Here is a 20,054-nt window from a genome sequence, read left to right on the forward strand (position 1 = left end):
ATGTTGACGAATCCCTGAGAGAATTTGATTACATGACAATCAGCCTGGTCAATGAGCGGTTTGAGTTATTGGTCTACCCCTCGATGGAAAAAGGAAGAATGTCTGAGTAAGATAGAGTCTTGATGTGGAAAAATATATCAAGACCAGCTGGTATCGAAGTGGAGAAAGATTAAAAGAGAACCATTTGGGGGGGAGGGGGGGGGGGTTTTTTTTTTTTTTTTGGGGGGGGGGGGGAGGGGGGGGGGGGGGTGGAAGGGTTAGAATAATTCAGGTCAGCTGATTAGGCTTCAATTGTCTTATGTCAAACTATTTTTTTGCCCCTTTTCAGCAGGATGCAATACAGTTAAATTCCAATTAAATGTGTTTAGTAGTTGGTACCATGCAGCAGTGTTTCCCAATTGAATTATACAGAGACTTCAGTCGGCAATTTAGAATCATTCACATCCCTAAAAGAGACATGCAGGTAAAATCATCAAATAACTGCCAACAATAATTCATCAATACCTTTGGACCACGATCAACCAACCGAGACCATTCATGTCTGTTCCGCAGGCAATCAAGAACAGCCTGTGAATGACTTGAATATGCATACCTCTCTCCATTATGCTTCCTCAGGTGGGGCCAGTGCTGCCAAGAAAACGGGGAAAAGAAAAGATAATTAAAGAAAATAAGAGAGAGAATATGAGTTCTTTCCAAAGACTAGGGAATATATATACAGAAAACAGTTACAGCAAACATACTGGCAGCACAGCATTACAAAGTTCCTCATAAGTCATTCGTCGTCCTTTGCTCATGATCTCATTGATCAAGCCTACATAAAAAGCAAGGGGAAAAGGGCAAGTATATTGTCATAACAACTAAAACAATTAGTAATGACAAAGGTTCTGCTAAAATTAATCAAGAACCCGAAGAAAAATTGTAAAAGGTTTCTACCGGGTAATGTACGATGAACAGGACCCCTATTTGTGCCTGTATCATCATCGGAGATATTCCTTGGCGAATTACGTACAGACGACACATGATCGTTGACCTCAGTGGAAGAAGATGGACCACTATTTGCAGTCATGGTAGAGGAAGGAATATTCTTCCTCACAGAATGTACTGCTGTTGGTGATCCATTATTCTCCCTCCTTGTGTAAGCATCCACTGCATACCCTACATCTTGTCTCCTCAAATCTGGTGATGACACTCTGTCTGTCTTTCTAGATTCACCATCAAGCTCGTGAGAACGGAACCCATCTCTGGATGCATCTTTGTTCTTTCTTCTAGAGACCTATAATACAGACCAATTGCAAGGTTAGTTAGCAGGGCTGCCCACACTAAGAAAGGGGGAAGGCACGATCACCATTCATCTTGGAGTAAAAGTGTGTACCAAGCTGTGATCCTTTCCTCCAGAACTGGATGTACGCTTTATTAGGATGCTTGTTGCAGTTGGAGAGGACAACTGAGGCAAGCTACCAGTGTGACGCACACGCGGTACACGAGGAACTCTAGGAGAACTATTAAGTTCTTGATGCAAAAGCAGAGCAAGCTGACAAAAATAACAGGAGAAAATTTCAAAGGTAAGAATCTTTGAAGAAAGTAACTAGTTTAAACAAATGGCACTTCCACTCTGACCTCTTCATCGCTTAGAGTAGCAGGAGAATTGGAGACTGCTGCAGGATGCATCAGTGGTGCATGATTCACCTTAGGTGGTGGCTGGAAAATTGACTGATTTAACTTTTCACCTTTAAGCGGTACACTTGAAGTTGACATCTTATTTTGTGCATGCAAAGAACACCGACTCTGCAATGATCCAGCAGGCTCACTGGAGCCCGAGGCAACAGCAACATTCTGCACTGATGATAGTTTAGAAGATAAGAAAGACACAGAATCTTTTCCATCAGGCGTGCTGCGCTTTGAAACAGTGGTATGCGAAATTCTGCTGGTGTGTAACGTTTTCGATACAGAGTTGACAGAAGCCTTTGAATGCTCTCTTACTGTTTTCCTCAACATGTCATGGCTTTCTTCATCCCTTACTATGTTGTTTATATCATGATCTTTCTTAATGCTAACATTACCATCAGACATCACTCTTTGCTTACTGCAACGATAAGAGTTCTCAGCATCTGCAGGTTTCAAGTTCTCAGAAGCAGATGATTTGGAGTCCAAAGTATTAGATGGAGACGAAGATGATCTTCCTACACATACAACCGACTTATCCTGACTGGCTAGTGCTGGAAAGTTTAAGCTAGTTGCTTCTGCTTTTGAATGGTCTTCAGCAATCACTGACTGTCTAAATTCAGAACTTTTTTGCACTTCTGCAGAACCATCTGAGCTCTCCTGTTCTCGTTTGATCAGACAAGGGTCACCACTTACTTCATGAACGTTAACTGAGTGGCACTCAGTGGCAGCCTCTGAAGTTCTCTTAGCATCCTGTGCCTTATGATCAGTTGATTGCAAATTGCTTGCCATTAAATTATTCTGTTTAGAGATTTCGGAAACCTCATCGTCATATTTACTTTGTACTTTCAGATCACCAGGACAGGACTGAACATTCAAGTTACCCCTACAATTTTCATTATCCACTTCCGATTTCACTTCAACATTAGAGAGTACTGAGTTTTTAGGAATATGATTGTCCAGAGTTTCCGGTGCAATACTAGCCACATCTTCAACAAGAAGCTTCCCAACACTTTGAACAGGAGTTTTCATACTATCATGCATTTTATCAATAGCAAAATTCTCTTCCTATGATAAGAGTAAGAAAAATCATTCCCATGCAATAGGTGAAATTCTAAAGCACATATGGAAACCAGATGTAAAAATGACAGCCGAATATTACCATTAAAACCAAGTACACTATCATTACCCAAAGCACACAAAAAACTTGACAAAATTAATAGAGGGCATATATCTTGTCTATCTTGTGCCCCAAATCAGAAGCTGAAATAGTAATAATTTCAGGAGATCAGCAAATTGTTGACACAAACAAGATTTCAATGCACATCAGATATTAAAACAGAAGTGTACTGTTAAAGACTAATAAAGCAGATCTTAACAGGCTGAAGGACCAAACTGAAAAGAAGCAAACTAGTAACAGAACACATTTTAGTTAGATGCCTAAAGAATTGAAGTATTAGAATCATTTTGGATTGGTATTCTCTGTGTCAAGGAATTTTAATAAAATTAATTTTCAGCCCAATTAGTAATTACTGTCTATCATTAGCCATGTGGAAGATATGGTTTCTTCACTCATCCTGTTGGGTTGACTGTTTATCAATTTAACCTATCTGAGTTCCCAAATATAAGACATGGAACTAGCTCTGGGAACTGTACAGTTTGGATTGGTTTTTGGGAAAAAACCAAACCAACCAAACCAAAACCAATCAGTTTGGGAAACTTCAAATTGAATACAAACCAAATATTCAAACCAAACCGAATCAGTTAGTTTTGAAGGTTTTGTTTTGTTTGGACTAAAAGGAAGAACAAAAAATAAATAATGGATTAAAATGGGAAAAAAGGAACTAAAATGCAAAATTTTCACCGAAAAAAAATCCAATTATGATATGTGCTTTCTTAATCTCGGTGGACAGTGGTACCTATTGAACAAAAACTAAGGTCAGATGCTTGAGAGCCAAAGAATCCATTCCAAAAAATTAATAGGCAAAACAGAATGCTAAAAAGAATTGAACAAAAAGAAATAATTAAAGCAAAAAAGAATTAATAGGCAAAACAAAAAATTTCACTCAAGGTGAAGGAAGCAGAAAGCCACGGGCAGGTGACAGAGGCAGCAAGCTATCGACAGCAGTGATCGAAAGCGGCGGCGGCAGCAGGCAAGCAGCAGCAGAAGTAGAAGATGGCAGGCAAGCAGTGAAGGCTCAAGAAGAAAGGCAGCAATAAGAGGAAGGGAAGTGTCGATGGAATCAAAGAGACGCAGGCAAGAAGCAACTGCGAATTTCTAGGGTTGGTTTGTGCAGCTTTTGTATGTGTTCCCCCTAACCTTAAGATGAAGAGTTCGAGTCTCCCAGGTGGATGTGCGAGTTCAATTATTGTGATATTTGATGTTGGGCTTTATTGTGATTTACTGTGGGCTTTATTGTGGTTTTCTTGTGGGCTGATATACTTAGTTATACACTTGTGTTGAACATAAAAAAAAAAAAAAATTTTTGTTTGTGTACTAAGAGTGAGACTGTGAGAGTCGTAAATTAAGGGCTAGAGTAGGGCTCAAGATTTTCAATTATATATTTTCTGATTTTATTTATTTTAGAAGTTAAAAGACCAAGCGGTTTTCTAGTTCGGTTTGGTATGAACCAAACCAATCGAAAACCATTTGGTTTATGAAAACTGAAACCCAGTGGCTTATTATAACAGAACCAAACCAAACCGAATAGAAAATTATAGGTTCAGTTCGGTTGGCCAAACTGAACTCAATGCCCAGCCCTACATAGAACCCTCTTGTGCTTGAAAAACCACCCAAAAAGACTGAGATTGTCAATAACTTATGTATTGTTTTGTTTTATGGTCCAACATCCAGCACACTCTCCAGGTTTCCAACTTTTGGATATAGTAATGTATCCCAGCTTGAAATTCAGCTGGCAAACAACACAACTTTTAGACCCCATCTAGTTTCCTAAATCAAACTAACTACTGGAGGAGGCCCAAAGGGAAATGAGAAAAGATCGTGCAATGGAGCTACCAAAGACAACTTTTTTTAAAAAAGGAAAAAAAAAAACATGAAATATTAAAAAGAAAATTTGCATAAAATACCAAACATCAATTTTTAGATTCCAGATACTATAAAAGTGATCAAGCTGCCTCAATTAGCTATGAAACATATATGGGAGTCAGTAAAAAAAGTCATTTAAACTGCAAAATTCAAAATTTTGTCTGCCACAAGCAATAAGGTGAAATTCAGGGAAGCAAACCTCTTGTTTTACAGAAATGTTTCTGGCATCATTGTGTTCTGATATTGACCCAGAAACATCATCAATCTTTGGTGAACCCTTAATGTGATGGCCAGCCATTACTTGCTCCAGTCCATCTACATTTGCAAAGTTAGGTCTAGAGGTGTCAGTAGAAAAGGCATCCAAAGGGTGCTCATTAGCAGCTAAGTCATTCTTGTGTTTGTCAACACCATTGTCCACTGAAAGATAACAATTTGATATAGATTCCCAGTGCACATCCTCTGGCAAATTCTTATTCTTCAGATTCTGAATGCCAGTCTTGGAAGACTTAGGACCTCTGTCTTCATAAAATTCCAATTGTTTTGCATCACTGGAGGGTCTAAACACTAGTAATACGAATGAAGCAAAAAACGAATGTCAGCCACAGCAAGATGTGACTTGCCTTTCACATTTGTCCGTATGAGTAAAAGATAGCCACTACTCACTAGAGTAAAGAAAACACTTTGCATGACAAAGAAAAATCATGTGCAAATGCTGTGCGCATACACAAAGAATTCATATAACATCAAAGAGTATAGTATCACCTGTTCTAGAAGCAAGTAAACCTTTCTTCCTTTCATCAGCCTCCATCTCAGAAGCTCTAGCTTTCTTCTTTCCACTCCGATCTTTGGACATCCCAAATTCTTCTTTCTTCCTGTTCCCTGAATGAATAACAACAGGCCTAAGCAAACTCCTCTCTTTCTTCATGCCATTCAGTGAGCGCCTATCTGTGCCATCGCTGTCCCATTTCTTCATCTCTTTTGAATACAACTTCCTCTCGAACCCACCTTCCTCATCTCTTCCTCTCATCCCAACCAAAGTTGCCACAGGGGTTCCCAGCACACTATCCTTCGACAAAGAAAACAACACACCTGCCCCTTTATCAACTGGATTCTCCTTGTCATTGTCATTTTCTTCTTCCTTTTTATCACCGCCATCCTTCTCCCAACAAGGAAACTCCTTATATTGAAAGTTAAACTTTTTCGGCACATACCCTGTGCACTTCCACAACTCTGGTGTAAAAACCGATTGCAAGCCATTAAACAACCCAGGATCTCCACCCGGAATCCCTTGCACATGCACCCTATTTTCCATTGGTATATTGGTCCAAAGACTGACTGGCTTCCTTGCCGGCCCACTATAAGAACTCTCCAATCTCACAGTTTTAGTTGGCAACTCAACTAACAATTGTGCAACCTCAGTCTCTTCACTTTCATTATGATTACCATTCCTATTATTCTTACTCTTGCACTTATCACATGCAAATAATTCCTCACCTTTAACATACTTAGAGCAGCGTGTGTGCACCCACACGCCACACTCGTCGCAATTCACCATCTCTTCACCATCATCAAAGGTGACCCCACACACACAATCCACCGTCCATGAGCCGTCGACCCAGTCATCGTGTGGGTCTACGCTCTGAAACCGGTGGGACCTCCCCCTCATCTCTATCTACCCTACTTTCTAAACCCCTAATTCTTCACTCTTAAAAAAACAATTAAAATAAAAAAAAAACAAAACGAAAATATTAACAAAACTTAAAATCTATGATTCTTAAATTAAACCTAATTCACATCGTACTGCGCCAATTTTACAATCACCATGTCTACTTCTTGCCAGACGAAGGATTTAGACCTAATTCAGATCCAAAATATTAATACCTGGCGATCTTCTAGCCAGCCGAAGGATTTAGACCTAATTGAGTTTCAAAATATTAATACCTGGCGAATGGACCTCTAAATGCGCATCCGTCAATGGCTTCAGCTTTTTGCTTACAAATGGCTTTGGCTCTGAGCGGAACTGAAAGCGTATTCGGTTTGCACAATTGTTTGTCGTCCGTGTCTGCTTTGATTGATTGATTCACGCTTTCGTGGCTGGATCCGACATAACGCAGCTATTCGACTACCGTATCGGGTTGCTGGGCTGTGAAAAATGATCCATGGGCCAGTTTTATGACTAAAAAAGAAAAGTGGTTTCCCCCTTTTTTTAATTCGATTTTTGTTAAATTTCAAAAAATACAAATTCAATTATGAGTTTTTTTATATACTAATATATTACGACCAGAATTTTACTAATATTTTTACAACCAATCGAGACTCTCTTTTATAATTCAAGTGATTCAACAATTGAATTGTTGGAGTTATCTTATTTTAGTTTAGGATTTTTCTTTTTAACTACATGTGTTCTTGATTGACGAATCAAATGATATTTTTGTTCCAAGTTATGAGAAATCCAAAAATCTGAAAATGGGGATTAAGATTAACAAGTTATCAAAAAAAAATTATTTTCCTCTAAAATTTTGGTTGAAACTACCAACTACCCATCATAACTGTAACAATAACAAAAATAAGATAAATTGAACATACATGTCTGCAAATTTTTTTTTTTTAGGTTTAATGTTTTATCCATATTTATTTAGAGAAATTATCTTCCATTCATCCAAATATTCATTTATTATTATTATTATTATTGTTGTTGTTGTTGTTGATGCTTAAATCTGCTCGTCTTTTGACCGACCAGATTCTTTCACCAACGTTTGTGTTATCAACTGTTGCTTGAACCACTAGGGTTGGAATCGCCCTCCTTTCTCTTACTAGACCTGCGTTCACCAAAAACGGATCAGAGACGCCGGTAGTTTTGCCGGCGTAAACCCTCCGATGTCTAAGTTAGCACAAGATATTTACGGGAAAACAATGCAATTTGGATTCAAGGATGGTTTCTAATCTATTCGAAATTTGTAAGAAAAATGCTTGATTGTAATTTGGCAGCGTTTTTCCTCTCTCAATTTTTTATTGTCCCCTATTCTTCATCGATTTCTCCTTCTTTTATAGCCGCTGTCCCACGTTTCCATTTACCATTCCTCCCCCCTTTTACGGGTAGTGGCAGCCTCTCATGGGACTTTAACTGCTTCATTGTGGGCAAACGTGGGATTTCGCATCTCCCGCAACGGTTTTGGAAAAAGCGCAACTACCGTGATTATGTGGAATCGTGTTCCCGCTTTTGGGGGATTGATATCGGCTCGGTATATGACTCTGGTCGGTATATTACCCTGGTCGGTACTCGTCTCTGGTTGGCTCATGTTTATCCCCGTGTCCTGCTCATACTATTTGGTTGAGGTGATCCATGCCGGGGCAGAATTAATAGCATGGCCGACCTTGTGCTTTTATTTACTTAACACCAGTCCCCCAGTTTCTGGTCTTAGTGAAATGAGTTAAGAGTAGAAACTGATAGTCAAATCTTACCAACCCAGGGAGCTTTTCATCTGGTCTTCTGTTTACCGGGATAGACCTGAGGTACCACTTTCCTTCTGGGAAATTCCGACCTGAGCGTGGGCCTAAATGAGCATGTCCATTGCCTATCTGGGCTTACGCCTACTCTGGCCTCTTGTAACGGTTAGTGACGTGGCATCTCCAAACTTTTCGTATTTGAAATTTGAAACGACGGGCTATCTGTCCTCGATATCCGGTGAGTGAGCTGGCATCCTCATCACTTAAATGCTTTTATTTCCTTTTTCGTTTCAAATCCCTAAACTTAAATCATCGTCGTTTTGTTCTATTCGCTTTCTCTGTTGTGAGACAACTCCTACGAACTTCGTTCATACTCTCCGCGTCTGGGACTTCCGTTTGCAGGGTCTTTCCTCCATCACAGCGACGTTATCAGTGCCAGTCTATTCCAGGTACAACCTTTAACTTCTTCTTTGGTTGTTGTTGCTTGGGTTCTGTGTTGCCCCTTTTTGTATTCGTATACTTAGATTTATTTTGGTTTCCTTTTGGGGTTCCGATATGTCAAATCGGAGAAGGAAATTGATTGCCGATGAGAGTGACGAAGAAACAGGGGATTCAGTCCTTAACTTGTCGATACCCACTGATTTTTTACGTCCCTCTAGTAGTGTAAGGCCCTCCCATGGTAGGGATACCCTTGAGTACCCACGCCCCTTGGCTGTTTCTCCCTCCCCCGAACTAGAGCTTGTAGGGAATAGAGGTGGACCTGTGTCGGGCTCTGGTGAGAACCATAGCTTTGGTGGGGTTGGGGTCCCTGAAGGAGTTAGTGATGGTGAGGGGAGCAGTTCTGGACCGAGCAGATCTGCTAAGAAAATGAATCTTGGCCATAGAGTAGAGGCGGATTCTTACCCTATTGATTTCACAGCTTGTGCCACCACCCCCACTGATCTATTTAAGCTTCCTCTACAACATTCCCAATGAGGTTCTCCTGGTAGTTCCTGGAAAATATGATGTCCCTAGTCGGCCTCCGAAAGGGTCTGTGACGATGCACCTGGAAAGTTTCAAATTAGGAGCTCGGCTGCCCCTTCAAAGTTATTTTGCCAGGATACTGGGCGGTATGCACCTGGCCCCAGGTCAGCTACACCCAAATGGGTGGAGGGTTCTCTCGGCGATGTTTGTATCATGGGAGAGGTGTGGATCAGAGGAGCCCTCCCTTGTTGAAGTGAAGCATTTATACCAGTTGAGGAGTAGCCCAAAAGAAGCAGGATGGTATTATTTTATGTCGAGCTCTGCGAAGAGGAAGCCAATCACCGGCTTCCCCTCCTCATGCAAAAATTAGAAGAACAAATTCTTCTTTGCTGGAAGAAATTGGTGTCCAGCGGCCCATTCGTTGGGTGGTGATATTTACCTTCCAATGCATTTTGTCACCCCAGGTCGTTCATTTTTCGCCTATGTTTTATCTCCAATTGCCACTTATTGGGTTCTTTAACCTTATTTGTTTTTTCAGAATCGTGGGGTTTTATTAAGGATCTTGAAGACCGACCTTTGCTTCAGGTGGAAACTGTTCTGGTGAACGCGTCTACTTGCCAGGACCTCCTGTCGCTAACAAACTTGGTCGGTTCGGGCTTGGTAGATATTGCTGCTGGAATGGATAACAAGATCCTCAGCGCGATGAGCAGAAAGCGTGGTCGGGTTCCAAGCAGCTCCAGCAACCTTCCTCCTCCTCCAAAGAAAGCCAGCGCCGGTTCTTCCAAGGCTCTTGTTCCTACTTTGCCCCCTCCCCCCCACGTAAGAGTGGTGGGGAGAAAACTTCCGACAAGAGTCCTGAGGTCAGCTTGCAATCTGGGGACCGATCTTCTCCTCTTCCATCTCAGGATCAAGGTGACTACCTGAGCCCGTATTAGAAAGATTATAAAAAATCGGTGGGGCCCAAGATAGTGAAGGACATCGAGAGTATGAACCTCTTCGAGTTAGCTGCTTCTGTTCAAAGGGTCTCCTTCAGGCTGGCCATCATGGTTTCGTGTTACAAGACTGGATCCGCCCGCCATGAGAGGAAACTTCAAGCTGACAATCAGGAGTTGAGGAAGAAAGTTGAATCTGCTGATCGCTCCAAGGAGAAGCTGGCCGAGCTGAACAAGCAGCTTACGGAGCTGGAGGAGAAAGTTGCGGTTGCTGAGTCCACTTCCTCCAAGCTTGAGGGTGAGTTGGGTGACCTGAAGTCCAATCTTCAGGCTACTCAAAGTGAAAGAGATACTCTGAGGACCGCCCTTGAGGGAGAGATCAAATCCCTAAGTGAACAGTTGGCTGAGGAGAAAGGCAAATCCGCTGATGTGGATGATCGGCTAGATGCTGAGTATGACTCCGGGGTTGCTTTCAGCTATAAGTGCACCATGTCTGTACTTAAGGAAGAATACCCCGAGCTCGACATGAGCAAACTGGAGGCTGGGGTGGAGAGATATATGGCTGGGGCCGGCCAGGGAGAAAAGGAGCAGGGTGAACAGGAGCAGGTGGAGGCTCCCTTGGATGGGGTGCAAGAGGGGGAAGCTGGGGGACGTGCTTTCGAAGTGGGTCAAGGGTCCATGCCTCCTCCTCCCGGTATTGCTGATCTCCCACCTCCTGAAGCTGATGATCCTCAAGCTGCTGGAGCCGTTGACTTTCCTAATCTTTAAGTCCATTTTTTGTATAAACTCGCCTTTGTTTTGTAAACAATTGAACATTTATAAATTTTTAGATGCTCTCTATTGGCTTTCTTGTCTTGTTTTTGCTCATAGGTTGTTTCTGCAAAATAAATAGACAACTTATCTGGTTTTGCCTGCTGGTTCCTTAGTGGACCGAGCAGGAGTAGACCTTTACTTGCCTTAGTAATTCCCGTAAAATTAGCTGCTGGTCTTTCGTTGACCGAGCAGAAACAGACACTTACTTTCCTTAGTACAATTCTCGTAAAATTAACTGCTGGTCTTTCTTTGACCGAGCAGAAACAGGCACTTACTTGCCTTAGTAAAATTCACGTAAAATTAGCTGCTGGTTTTTCGTTGACTGAGCAGAAACAAGCACTTACTTGCCTTAGTAAAATTTTCGTAAAATTAGCTGCTGGTCTTTCGTTGACCGAGCAGAAACAGGCACTTACTTGCCTTAGTAAAATTCTCGTAAAATTAGCTGCTGGTTTTGCGTTAACCGAGAAGAAACAGGCACTTACTTACCTTAGTAAAATTCTCGTAAAATTAGCTGCTAGTTTTGCGTTGACCGAGCAGAAACAGACACTTACTTGCCTTAGTAAAATTCTTATTAACCTCGCTAGCAGGGGGATTTCATGCTGAATTCATCTTTATTTGAACTTTGAATGTATTACAAAAATACAGGATATATATATGCGCAACAAGCCATCATGCAGTTAACAGAAATAACTTATCAAAATGAGGATTTAGTATAGCACTTTGCTTACTTGAAATACTTCTTCAAGTGCTCAGCGTTCCACAACCTCTTCACGTCTCGTCCATCTTGGTACGCTAACTTATAAGCTCCTGGTCCAGTGGCCCGTATCACCCTGTAAGGGCCTTCCCATTTCGGGCCAAGAGCGCCATGGTTGGGATCCCTGGTGTTTTGGTTCACATTCCTAAGTACCCAATCTCCTGCTTGGAACTGCCTCACGCGCACATTCTTGTTGTAATAACGCATGACCCTTTGCTGACACTGGGTACTTTCTGCGAGGCCCCTTCCATTTTCTCCTCAAGCAGGTCCAGGCTTAAGCAGATCTGCTCGTCGTTTTGCTCCTCAGCGAAATATTCTGTTTGATGTGTCCCCACTCCAATTTTTGCTGGAACTACCGCCTCATGACCAAAAGTTAAAGCGAACGGGGTTTCCCCTGTGGCGGTTTTATGAGTAGTCTGGTAGGCCCATAATACTCCTGGTAGTTCGTCAACCCAAGCTCCCTTCTTCTCTCCCAATCTAGTTTTCAAGAGCTTTTTTATCACTTTGTTAGCTGCTTCGACTTGTCCGTTTGCCTGGGAGTGTGCGGGGGTGCAAAACTTCAGGTCCACCCCCAAATTTCGGTAAAATTCCCTAAAGTTGCTGTTGTCAAACTGCCTCCCATTGTCTGTAATGATGGCATAGGGGATCCCGTATCTGCAGATGATATTCTTCCAAATAAAATCTGTTGTCTTTCTCTCCGTGATTTGGCTGAGGACTCCCACTTCTACCCACTTTGTGAAGTAATCTATTACCACAATTGCATGTGTCGCTGCTCCTCGGCCTTTAGGTAACGGACCAATCAAGTCGATTCCCCATTGAGCGAAAGGCCACGGGGATGCCATAGTGGTCAGTTTTTTTGGGGTTTGTGCAGGAATCTCAGAGAAGCTTTGGCAGGTTTTACAGTTCCTTGCCATTCTTTTCACATCCTGGTGCATGGTCGGCCAGAAGTATCCCTGGCGGAGTGCCTTGAAGGCTAAAGTTCTTGCTCCCAAGTGATTGCCGCATATTCCTTCATGAATCTCCCTCAGTACATAATCTGCCTCCTCCTCATCTAAACACCTTAAAAGGGGCAAGGTGAACGCTCGGCGGTACAGCACTTCGTCTAGTAACGTGTACCTCGCTGCTCGGCATTTTAATTTTCTTGCTTGCCTTTTGTCCTCCGGTAAAACTCTATCGCGGACATATGCACGAATCAGGTCCATCTAGGATTCTCCAGTGCTTACTCTCATCACTTTTACTTCCTCCCCTATACTGGGCAAGGTCCGTACTTCTAGTGGGACCGACTTAGGTAATTTCGGATTTGCCGTTGCAGCCATTCTAGCCAACATATCAGCTCGGTAATTTTCATTCCAGGATATCTGCTTCACCTCTACCTTATTGAAGAGTTCAAACATTTGCTTCGCCTTCTTCAAATAAAGTCCCAATTTCTCTTCCCTTACTTGGAATTGATTGCTGAGCTGGTTACATACTAGCTGGGAATCTGCTCGGATTTCTACTCTTTCTGCCTGTAGTGCATGTGCAAGACCGAGCCCAGTAATGAAGGCCTCATATTCAGCTTGGTTGTTCGTTAGCTGGAAATCAAACTTTACAGCATAGGATACCTCGACACTTTCTGGGCTTCGTATTATAACTCCTGCCCCGGATCCATGTTCACCACGTGATCCATCAACCATTATCAGCCATACCCCCTTTTATCCTCCTACTCTGCTGGTTGTCCCTCTTGGACCTCTTCCCCTGGTTCCACACAGTTAACCATAAAATCAGCCAGGGCTTGGGCCTTGATTGCTCCCCGGGGCCTTTAGGATAGGTCGAATTCGCTCAGTTCCACCGACCACTTTACTAACCGCCCTGATGCATCTGGTTTTTGGAGCATTTGCCGAAGAGGCTGGTTAGTCATCACAATTATCGGGTGGGCCTGAAAATATGGTCGTAGTTTCCATGCTGCTGTTATTAACGACAGTGCCCATTTCTCCATCAATTGGTACCTAGTTTCTGCGTCTACCAAGGCTTTACTAGTGTAATACACGGGGTGTTGCTTCCCTTCTTCTTCTCGAACTAACACTGAGCTGGTAGCCCATTTTAAGATTGCCAAGTACAAAAACAGCTGGTCACCTTCCCTCGGAGTTGATAGTAACGGGACATGGGCCAGATACTCCTTCAGCTGCCCAAACGCCTCCTCACATTCTGATGTCCACTCCATCTTCCTCCCTTTCTTTATGGTTTGGAAGAAAGGGTGGTATTTATCTATGGCCCGCGAGATGAATCGATTCAATGTTGCCACTTTCCCTATAAGGCTCTGCACCTCCTTAACTGTTCGGGGGGATCTCATTTCTGTTACTGCCCGTATTTTCTCCGGGTTGGCCTCGATCCCTCGGTGGCTCACTAGGAATCCCAAAAATTTACCCGAGTTGACCCCAAAAGCACATTTCTCCGGGTTTAGCTTCATTTCATACTTCCTCAGTAATTCAAAGGTTTCTTCCAAGTGTTTCACGTGATCCCTCGGTTCTCTGGACTTTGTGATCATATCGTCCACATATACCTCCATAGTATGACCGATCAGGGGCTTGAAGATCTTGTTTACCAACCTTTGATAGGTAGCTCCTGCAATTTTCAGGCCAAAAGGCATCACCTTGTAGCAAACAAACCCATGTTTGTTATAAAGGTGGTGTTTTTCTCATCCTGCTCATCTATGGGTATTTGGTTATATCCTAAAAAGGCATCCATGAAACCGAGCAGACTGTGACCCGCTGTTGAGTCAATAAATTGGTCTATCTTTGGTAGGGAAAAATTGTCCTTCAGGCATGCCTTATTAAGATCTGTGAAATCCACACACATTCTCCATTTTCCGTTGGCCTTATTTACCAGTACTACATTGAAAATCTACTCCGGGTACCTGCCCTCCCTTATAAACCCTGCTTTCGACAGCTTCTCCACCTCGGCGTTTATGGCCTCGTACCTTTCTTGGTTAAAACATCTCCTCTTCTGTCTCACCGGCCTCGCCCCCTTCTTGATTGCCAACTTGTGGCAAGCTACCCCGCGATCAATTCCTAGCATATCCTCGTGAGACCAGGCGAATATATATGCATGAGACTGTAGGCAATTTACCAACTCGCCTTTTACTGCCCCAACCAATCCTGATCCGATCTTCACCACTCTGCTCGGGTTGCTTTTGCTTACCGCAACTTCTTTCAGTTTCTTAACAGGCTCTTGGCGGCCTTTTTTAGACTCTCCTCGATTATCTAGAGAAGTAACATGTAGTGTCTCATTGGCCGTTGTAGCGTAACAACTCCTTGCCATCCTCTGGTCGCCTTTTACTACGCCGACCACTTTATTTACTCCGTATTTTAGCACTAGATAATGCGTAGATACAACGCATTGGCTTATCCTCATGAATGGTCTCCATAGTATCATCTGATAAGGGCTTCTTTCCTCTACCACGATAAAATCCAGCATCATCGTTCTTTCAAACGGCTTTGTCCCCACAGTAATTGGAAGTTCAATGATCCCCATGGGAGTTAGCCGTCCCCCTCCAAATCCCTTTAAGGATGTATTTGTCCGTTCCAATTTTAAGTCAACAATTCCCATATCATCTAGGGCCGACTTAAACAAGATGTCAACCGAGCTGCCCGTGTCTACCAGTATTCGTCGCAATTTCTGTACCAGCCACCATTGTCTTAATTACCAGTGCATCCTCATGGGGATATAAGATACCCTTTTCATCGTCATCTGTCCCACATTATGGGAACTTGCCGCAATTTTGCCTTCTTGGCTGCTGGCAAATTGAAAAGCACTTCTTTACTAGTCATAGCGTATCTCCCGTAGTTCTTCCGTGCTCTATTCGAATCCCTGGCCAATGTTGGCCCTCCTGCTATCACACGGATGATCGGCTGTTCACGTTCCAGACCTCTCTCAACTCCTTCATCCCGCGTGTACTGTGATTCAATAACAGGGGACATTCCATCTACATATTCATCCAAGTATCGGTTCCTCACTAAATCCTCCACTTAAATCTTCAGGTCACGACATTGGCTGATAGTGTGACCATGAGTGTCGTGGAATTTACAAAATCTGCTATTATCCCGTCGGTGAGCCGGTTTTGTTATAGGGGCTGGAGGGTACAACAAACCCCGTCCTTCGATCCTCTCATATAATTCTTCCATAGAGATCTTCAATGGAGTGTACTGTCTATATGCCAAGCTCTGGTCTATCAGCTGAACTGCTCAGCTATTCTGAATGCCATCTCGGGCTGGTATAGTCGCTAGCTAATCTGGTCGCCCAGCCCTGGAACCATTTGCATGTAACGCTCTGGGACTGCTGTGATAAGGGTGGGCAGCCATCTACCTGAATTCTCGTTGCCGCTCCGGGAACGAGGTGCGTGGAGGTTGGGCTCGGCTGGGTTGGAACTGTTGTGGTCTCTGAGCTACGGGGTAAGGGCGGGATCAAGTTGATATTCCGCCCATAACTGAGGATTCCCCAGCTCGCTTTCCCGATCCACTCCCGTTTGGGGCTCTCCGTTCTCTTCGCCTCAGCTCTTCCAGCTGTTCACCTTTTATCTTTGCCGATTTCTCCTCTTCGATCTCTATATCTCGCCTCGCCTGTTCGTTCCCCGCCAAATAATTCTGCATTAGGGGGCTTCTTAAGTTATACCACAATCGGCCGATTTTTACACCTTCTTTTAATCCCTTCAACACCTGTGGGTGATTAAAAGCTCTCAAATCTAGCACGACCCGGTGATATCGCTTTACAAAATCCCGGAGGGACTCATGCTCCTCTTGTTTCATCCCCATCAGTTCCATCATGTCGTCCTCTGGGGCTACCGCTCCTCGGAACTGTTCGGCCAACTCTTGGCACATCTGCTCGTACCCCTTTATACCTCCTCGGGGCAGCTTGCGGTACCATTCTCGGGCTCGCCCCTCGAGTGTCAATGGGAACACCCTGCACCTCTGAGCTGGTGTCAACCCCTACACCCCCGTCATGTCGTTGAAACGCTCAATATACACCAGCGGGTCACTTCGACCGGAGTATTTGAGGTCGGGGAAGCGGAAATCTCTTGGGATTACTGTACTCATGATCTCGGTTGATAACAGAGATTCTTCATCCAGCATTATCCTCCAGCTCGGGGGCTTTCTCTTGCCCTGTATCTCCTCCATCACCTGCGCCAGTCTGCGCACCTCCCCCTCCAATTCTACCGCACGGTCAGGATTACGTGTAGCTATTTGGTCTCGTTCTAACTCGGCATTGCGCAACCGCTATCTGAGCTCTCCTTTATCAACACTGCCCCCTCGGCCATTGACTTCCAGTACCCGTCCAGGGAGAGGTTGGTCCCTCCCTTCATCTATTCGTCCTCCTGAAACCCGACCAGTGCTTCCGTGGGGATACACCCCATTAGGTTGGTCTGTCGGCGGAGGGATTTCCTCGACTCTACGCCTCCGGAGGCTGGGTTCTACTCCAACATCATTTCTTCCCACGGGGGTTTCACAATCCCTTCTCCGCTCGTCCCTCAGCTCGTGCAGTATGGTCGCGAGAGTCTCCATTTGCTTCTCCATCCGCTCTAATCGATCTTGCATCATCCTCTCCCGGGCTTCATTTGCAATTTCTCGAAGAGTGATTGTCTCCCCAGCTTCGTTATCCTCCCTCGAAGCGTCCTTCCTTGACACCTTCATGTCTATCGTTCGCTGTTTCTCCGGTAACTACTAATTCGGTGGTAGCTTTTTATCCAGCTCCTCACAGACGGCGCCAAAATGTTGATGCTTAAATCTGCTCGCCTTTTGACCGACCAGATTCTTTCACCAACGTTTGTGTTATCAACTGTTGCTTGAACCACTGGGGTTGGAATCGCCCTCCTTTCTCTTACTAGACCTGCGTTCACCAAAAATGGATCAGAGACGCCGGTGGTTTTGCCGGCGTAAACCCTCCGATGCCTAAGTTAGCACAATGTATTTACGGGAAAACAGTGCAATTTGGATTCAAGGATAGTTTCTAATCTATTCGAAATTTGTAAGAAAAAGGCCTGATTGCAATTTGGCAGCGTTTTTCCTCTCTCAATTTTTTATTGTCCCCTCTTCTTCATCGATTTCTCTTTTTATAGCCGCTGTCCCACGTTTCCATTTACCCTTCCTCCCCCCTTTTGCGGGTAGTGGCAGCCTCTCATAGGACTTTAACTGCTTCATTGTGGGCAAACGTGGGATCTTGCGTCTCCCGCAACGGTTCTGGGAAAAGCGCAACTACCGTGATTCTGTGGAATCGTGTTCCCGCTTTTTGGGGGATTGATATCGGCTCGGTAAATGACTCTAGTCGGTATATTACCCTGGTCGGTACTCGTCTCTGGTTGGCTCATGTTTATCCCCGTGTCTTGCTCGTACTATTTGGCTGAGGTGATCCATGCCGAGGCAGAATTAATAGCATGGCCGACCTTGTGCTTTTATTTACTTAACAATTATTATTATTATACTACACACACACTGACACACACTATTAACATATGTAAATATTTGACCACGTCATATTGTCATTAATCATAATGACGCTAATATGCATTCCAAAAAAATTTAATTTTTCACCCAATGATTAGAAATAGTATTATTTATCCACCCAATGATTGTAAAGAGTGTGTGTATACTAAGAGGGCGTTTATTTTAATAAATTTGATAGCTTAATTTATATCAAAAAGTCTAATGGTTTATTTGTTTTTTGTCTGGAGTTCAAAATTTAATTGGTTTTAGACATTTATGGCGTGTTTGATTTGAAGAAATATGAGGAGACGAAAAGCGGGGGAAGGAGAAGAGAGGAAAAAATAAGAGGAGAAAATTAAATTTTATGTCCAATCAAATAATGAAAATAAGATTTACCCTTTTTTTTATTCATTTTTTCTCCTCTCTTTTTTATTCCTTTCATCTCCTACCATTTCTTCCAACTAAACATCAGCTAAGAGTTTTTAGTTTGTTTGTTTTCTATAACTTATTTTTTATTATAAGATATTTAGATCGAAATGGAAATAGATAAAATATTTTTACTTTTATCTTAATGCTAAAATCTATAAATGGAACTTTAATATTCTCTTTTATTAATACTCATATTAAATACATTTATTTGTTATTTTATAATTATCCTTTTATTATTTTTTAATTTATCACTTTTTGTTTTGTGCGTGTTCAGCTATCATTTTTTTTTTTGTGAATGATAATTTTATATGTAATATTACTTTAGATGAGTGTGTCCATCTTTTTATATTTATAATTACTATTTTGTAATATATTTTGAATTTTATTTAATGCATTAATTTTAATTAAAATGATTAAACAATTTTTGGTTGGCTTACGTAATTAAGAAGAAAAAAATAAGAAAATATACTAAAAATAACATTATAAGTATCGTATATTAATATTAAAAAAATACATGTGTTAGATATATTTTTTGCATTTCATGCGTTTTTGGGTATACATTATCAATTTTTTTATTAATCAAATAATTTATTTATAATTGGTTATGTTTTAAAAAATAAATATAAGAATTGTTAATATCTATAAGGTTATATATGTCAAAATATCATATTTCAAATATTTTCTTTTTAAAAAAAAACAACTTAACACTTATATTCATATATTGAAAGAAGAAAAACAAATATATCATTTGGCTATATACATTCAAAACTATTCAAACTTCAATCAAATTCAAACGCATTCAAATTTCAGATAGAAAAACAAACACTACGTAAGTTTGTTTGATTTTCAACTTAATGAAAATTTTCAATCATTAGTTTATTCAATTATTAAGCTTTTTTTTTTACTCAATCCGAAGAATTTAAGTGATATCTTTAAAAAAATATTCCCAAAATCACCCTATCTAATTATTATCTTTACCTAAATAAATCTTGTTAACTAACATTATTATCACATACATAACTCGTGATAATATAATAGTAAATTTTTACTATTTTTATCTTTTTCAAATTAGCATTATTTATCTTTGCAATTTTTTATAAATATTTTTCATATAACACATTGTAAACTACAATAAAATTGATTAAAACATTCTAATTTAAACTATTAAATAGTAGTGTTCACTTAAACATGATTGAACATTATTAATGTTATGATAAAATACTATCTTATTTTTGTTCGTTGAAATGTTTATTATTTATTTAGCATTTAAAATTCGTAAGATCACAAACATAAAAGTATTGGTTTTCATATAGTGCAATAATCTACCGATCCTCTTTTTTTCAAGCTTTTTTAAAAATACACATATCTTTTTTTTTTGGAAAAATTTCATCTAAAGTTACATTTTGTTGCACCCATTCACTTCAGTCTTCACACTATTATAATGTTGCTGACCTCATAAAGGTAAATTTGTCATTTGACCTAAGCAGCAAAAAACTGACTCTGAAAAAATGCTTGGAAAAAGACCCCCATAATAAGCTTCAAAGCCAACAACAACC

General features: G+C 41.6%; 3 protein-coding genes across 4 annotated transcripts in view; 1 reads left to right on the forward strand and 2 right to left on the reverse strand.

The window, feature by feature from the left end:
- The window catches only part of LOC18047953, an 8,068-nt gene extending 1,220 nt beyond the window's left edge, over positions 1–6,848 (reverse strand). Inside the window, exons 1-7 of one of the 2 annotated variants that reach the window (XM_006439140.2) lie at positions 5,471–6,847; positions 4,908–5,272; positions 1,618–2,730; positions 1,373–1,531; positions 934–1,273; positions 741–811; positions 505–627 (exon numbers count right to left, since the gene is read on the reverse strand). In XM_006439140.2, coding sequence (XP_006439203.2) covers positions 505–627; positions 741–811; positions 934–1,273; positions 1,373–1,531; positions 1,618–2,730; positions 4,908–5,272; positions 5,471–6,374 — 3,075 coding nt within the window. In that variant the 5' untranslated portion in view covers positions 6,375–6,847. Of the gene's footprint in view, positions 1–504; positions 628–740; positions 812–933; positions 1,274–1,372; positions 1,532–1,617; positions 2,731–4,907; positions 5,273–5,470 lie in introns of both variants that reach the window. The other variant, XM_024189872.1, reaches the window with a different exon arrangement.
- Positions 6,849–8,710: 1,862 nt separating this feature from the next.
- LOC112100169 lies at positions 8,711–10,042 on the forward strand. Its single transcript, XM_024188682.1, has 3 exons — positions 8,711–8,971; positions 9,075–9,264; positions 9,657–10,042. Exons 1-3 carry the CDS (start codon positions 8,711–8,713, stop codon positions 10,040–10,042), a joined length of 837 nt encoding a protein of 278 aa, XP_024044450.1.
- A 6,014-nt stretch (positions 10,043–16,056) lies between these two features.
- Positions 16,057–16,767, reverse strand: LOC112100174. Its single transcript, XM_024188710.1, has 2 exons — positions 16,678–16,767; positions 16,057–16,578 (listed from the first exon to the last, which is right to left on the reverse strand). Exons 1-2 carry the CDS (start codon positions 16,765–16,767, stop codon positions 16,057–16,059), a joined length of 612 nt encoding a protein of 203 aa, XP_024044478.1.
- Positions 16,768–20,054: the final 3,287 nt, after the last annotated feature.

This window comes from Citrus clementina, unplaced genomic scaffold, assembly GCF_000493195.1.
Source record: "Citrus clementina cultivar Clemenules unplaced genomic scaffold, Citrus_clementina_v1.0 scaffold_3, whole genome shotgun sequence".
Lineage (NCBI taxonomy): Eukaryota > Viridiplantae > Streptophyta > Magnoliopsida > Sapindales > Rutaceae > Citrus > Citrus x clementina.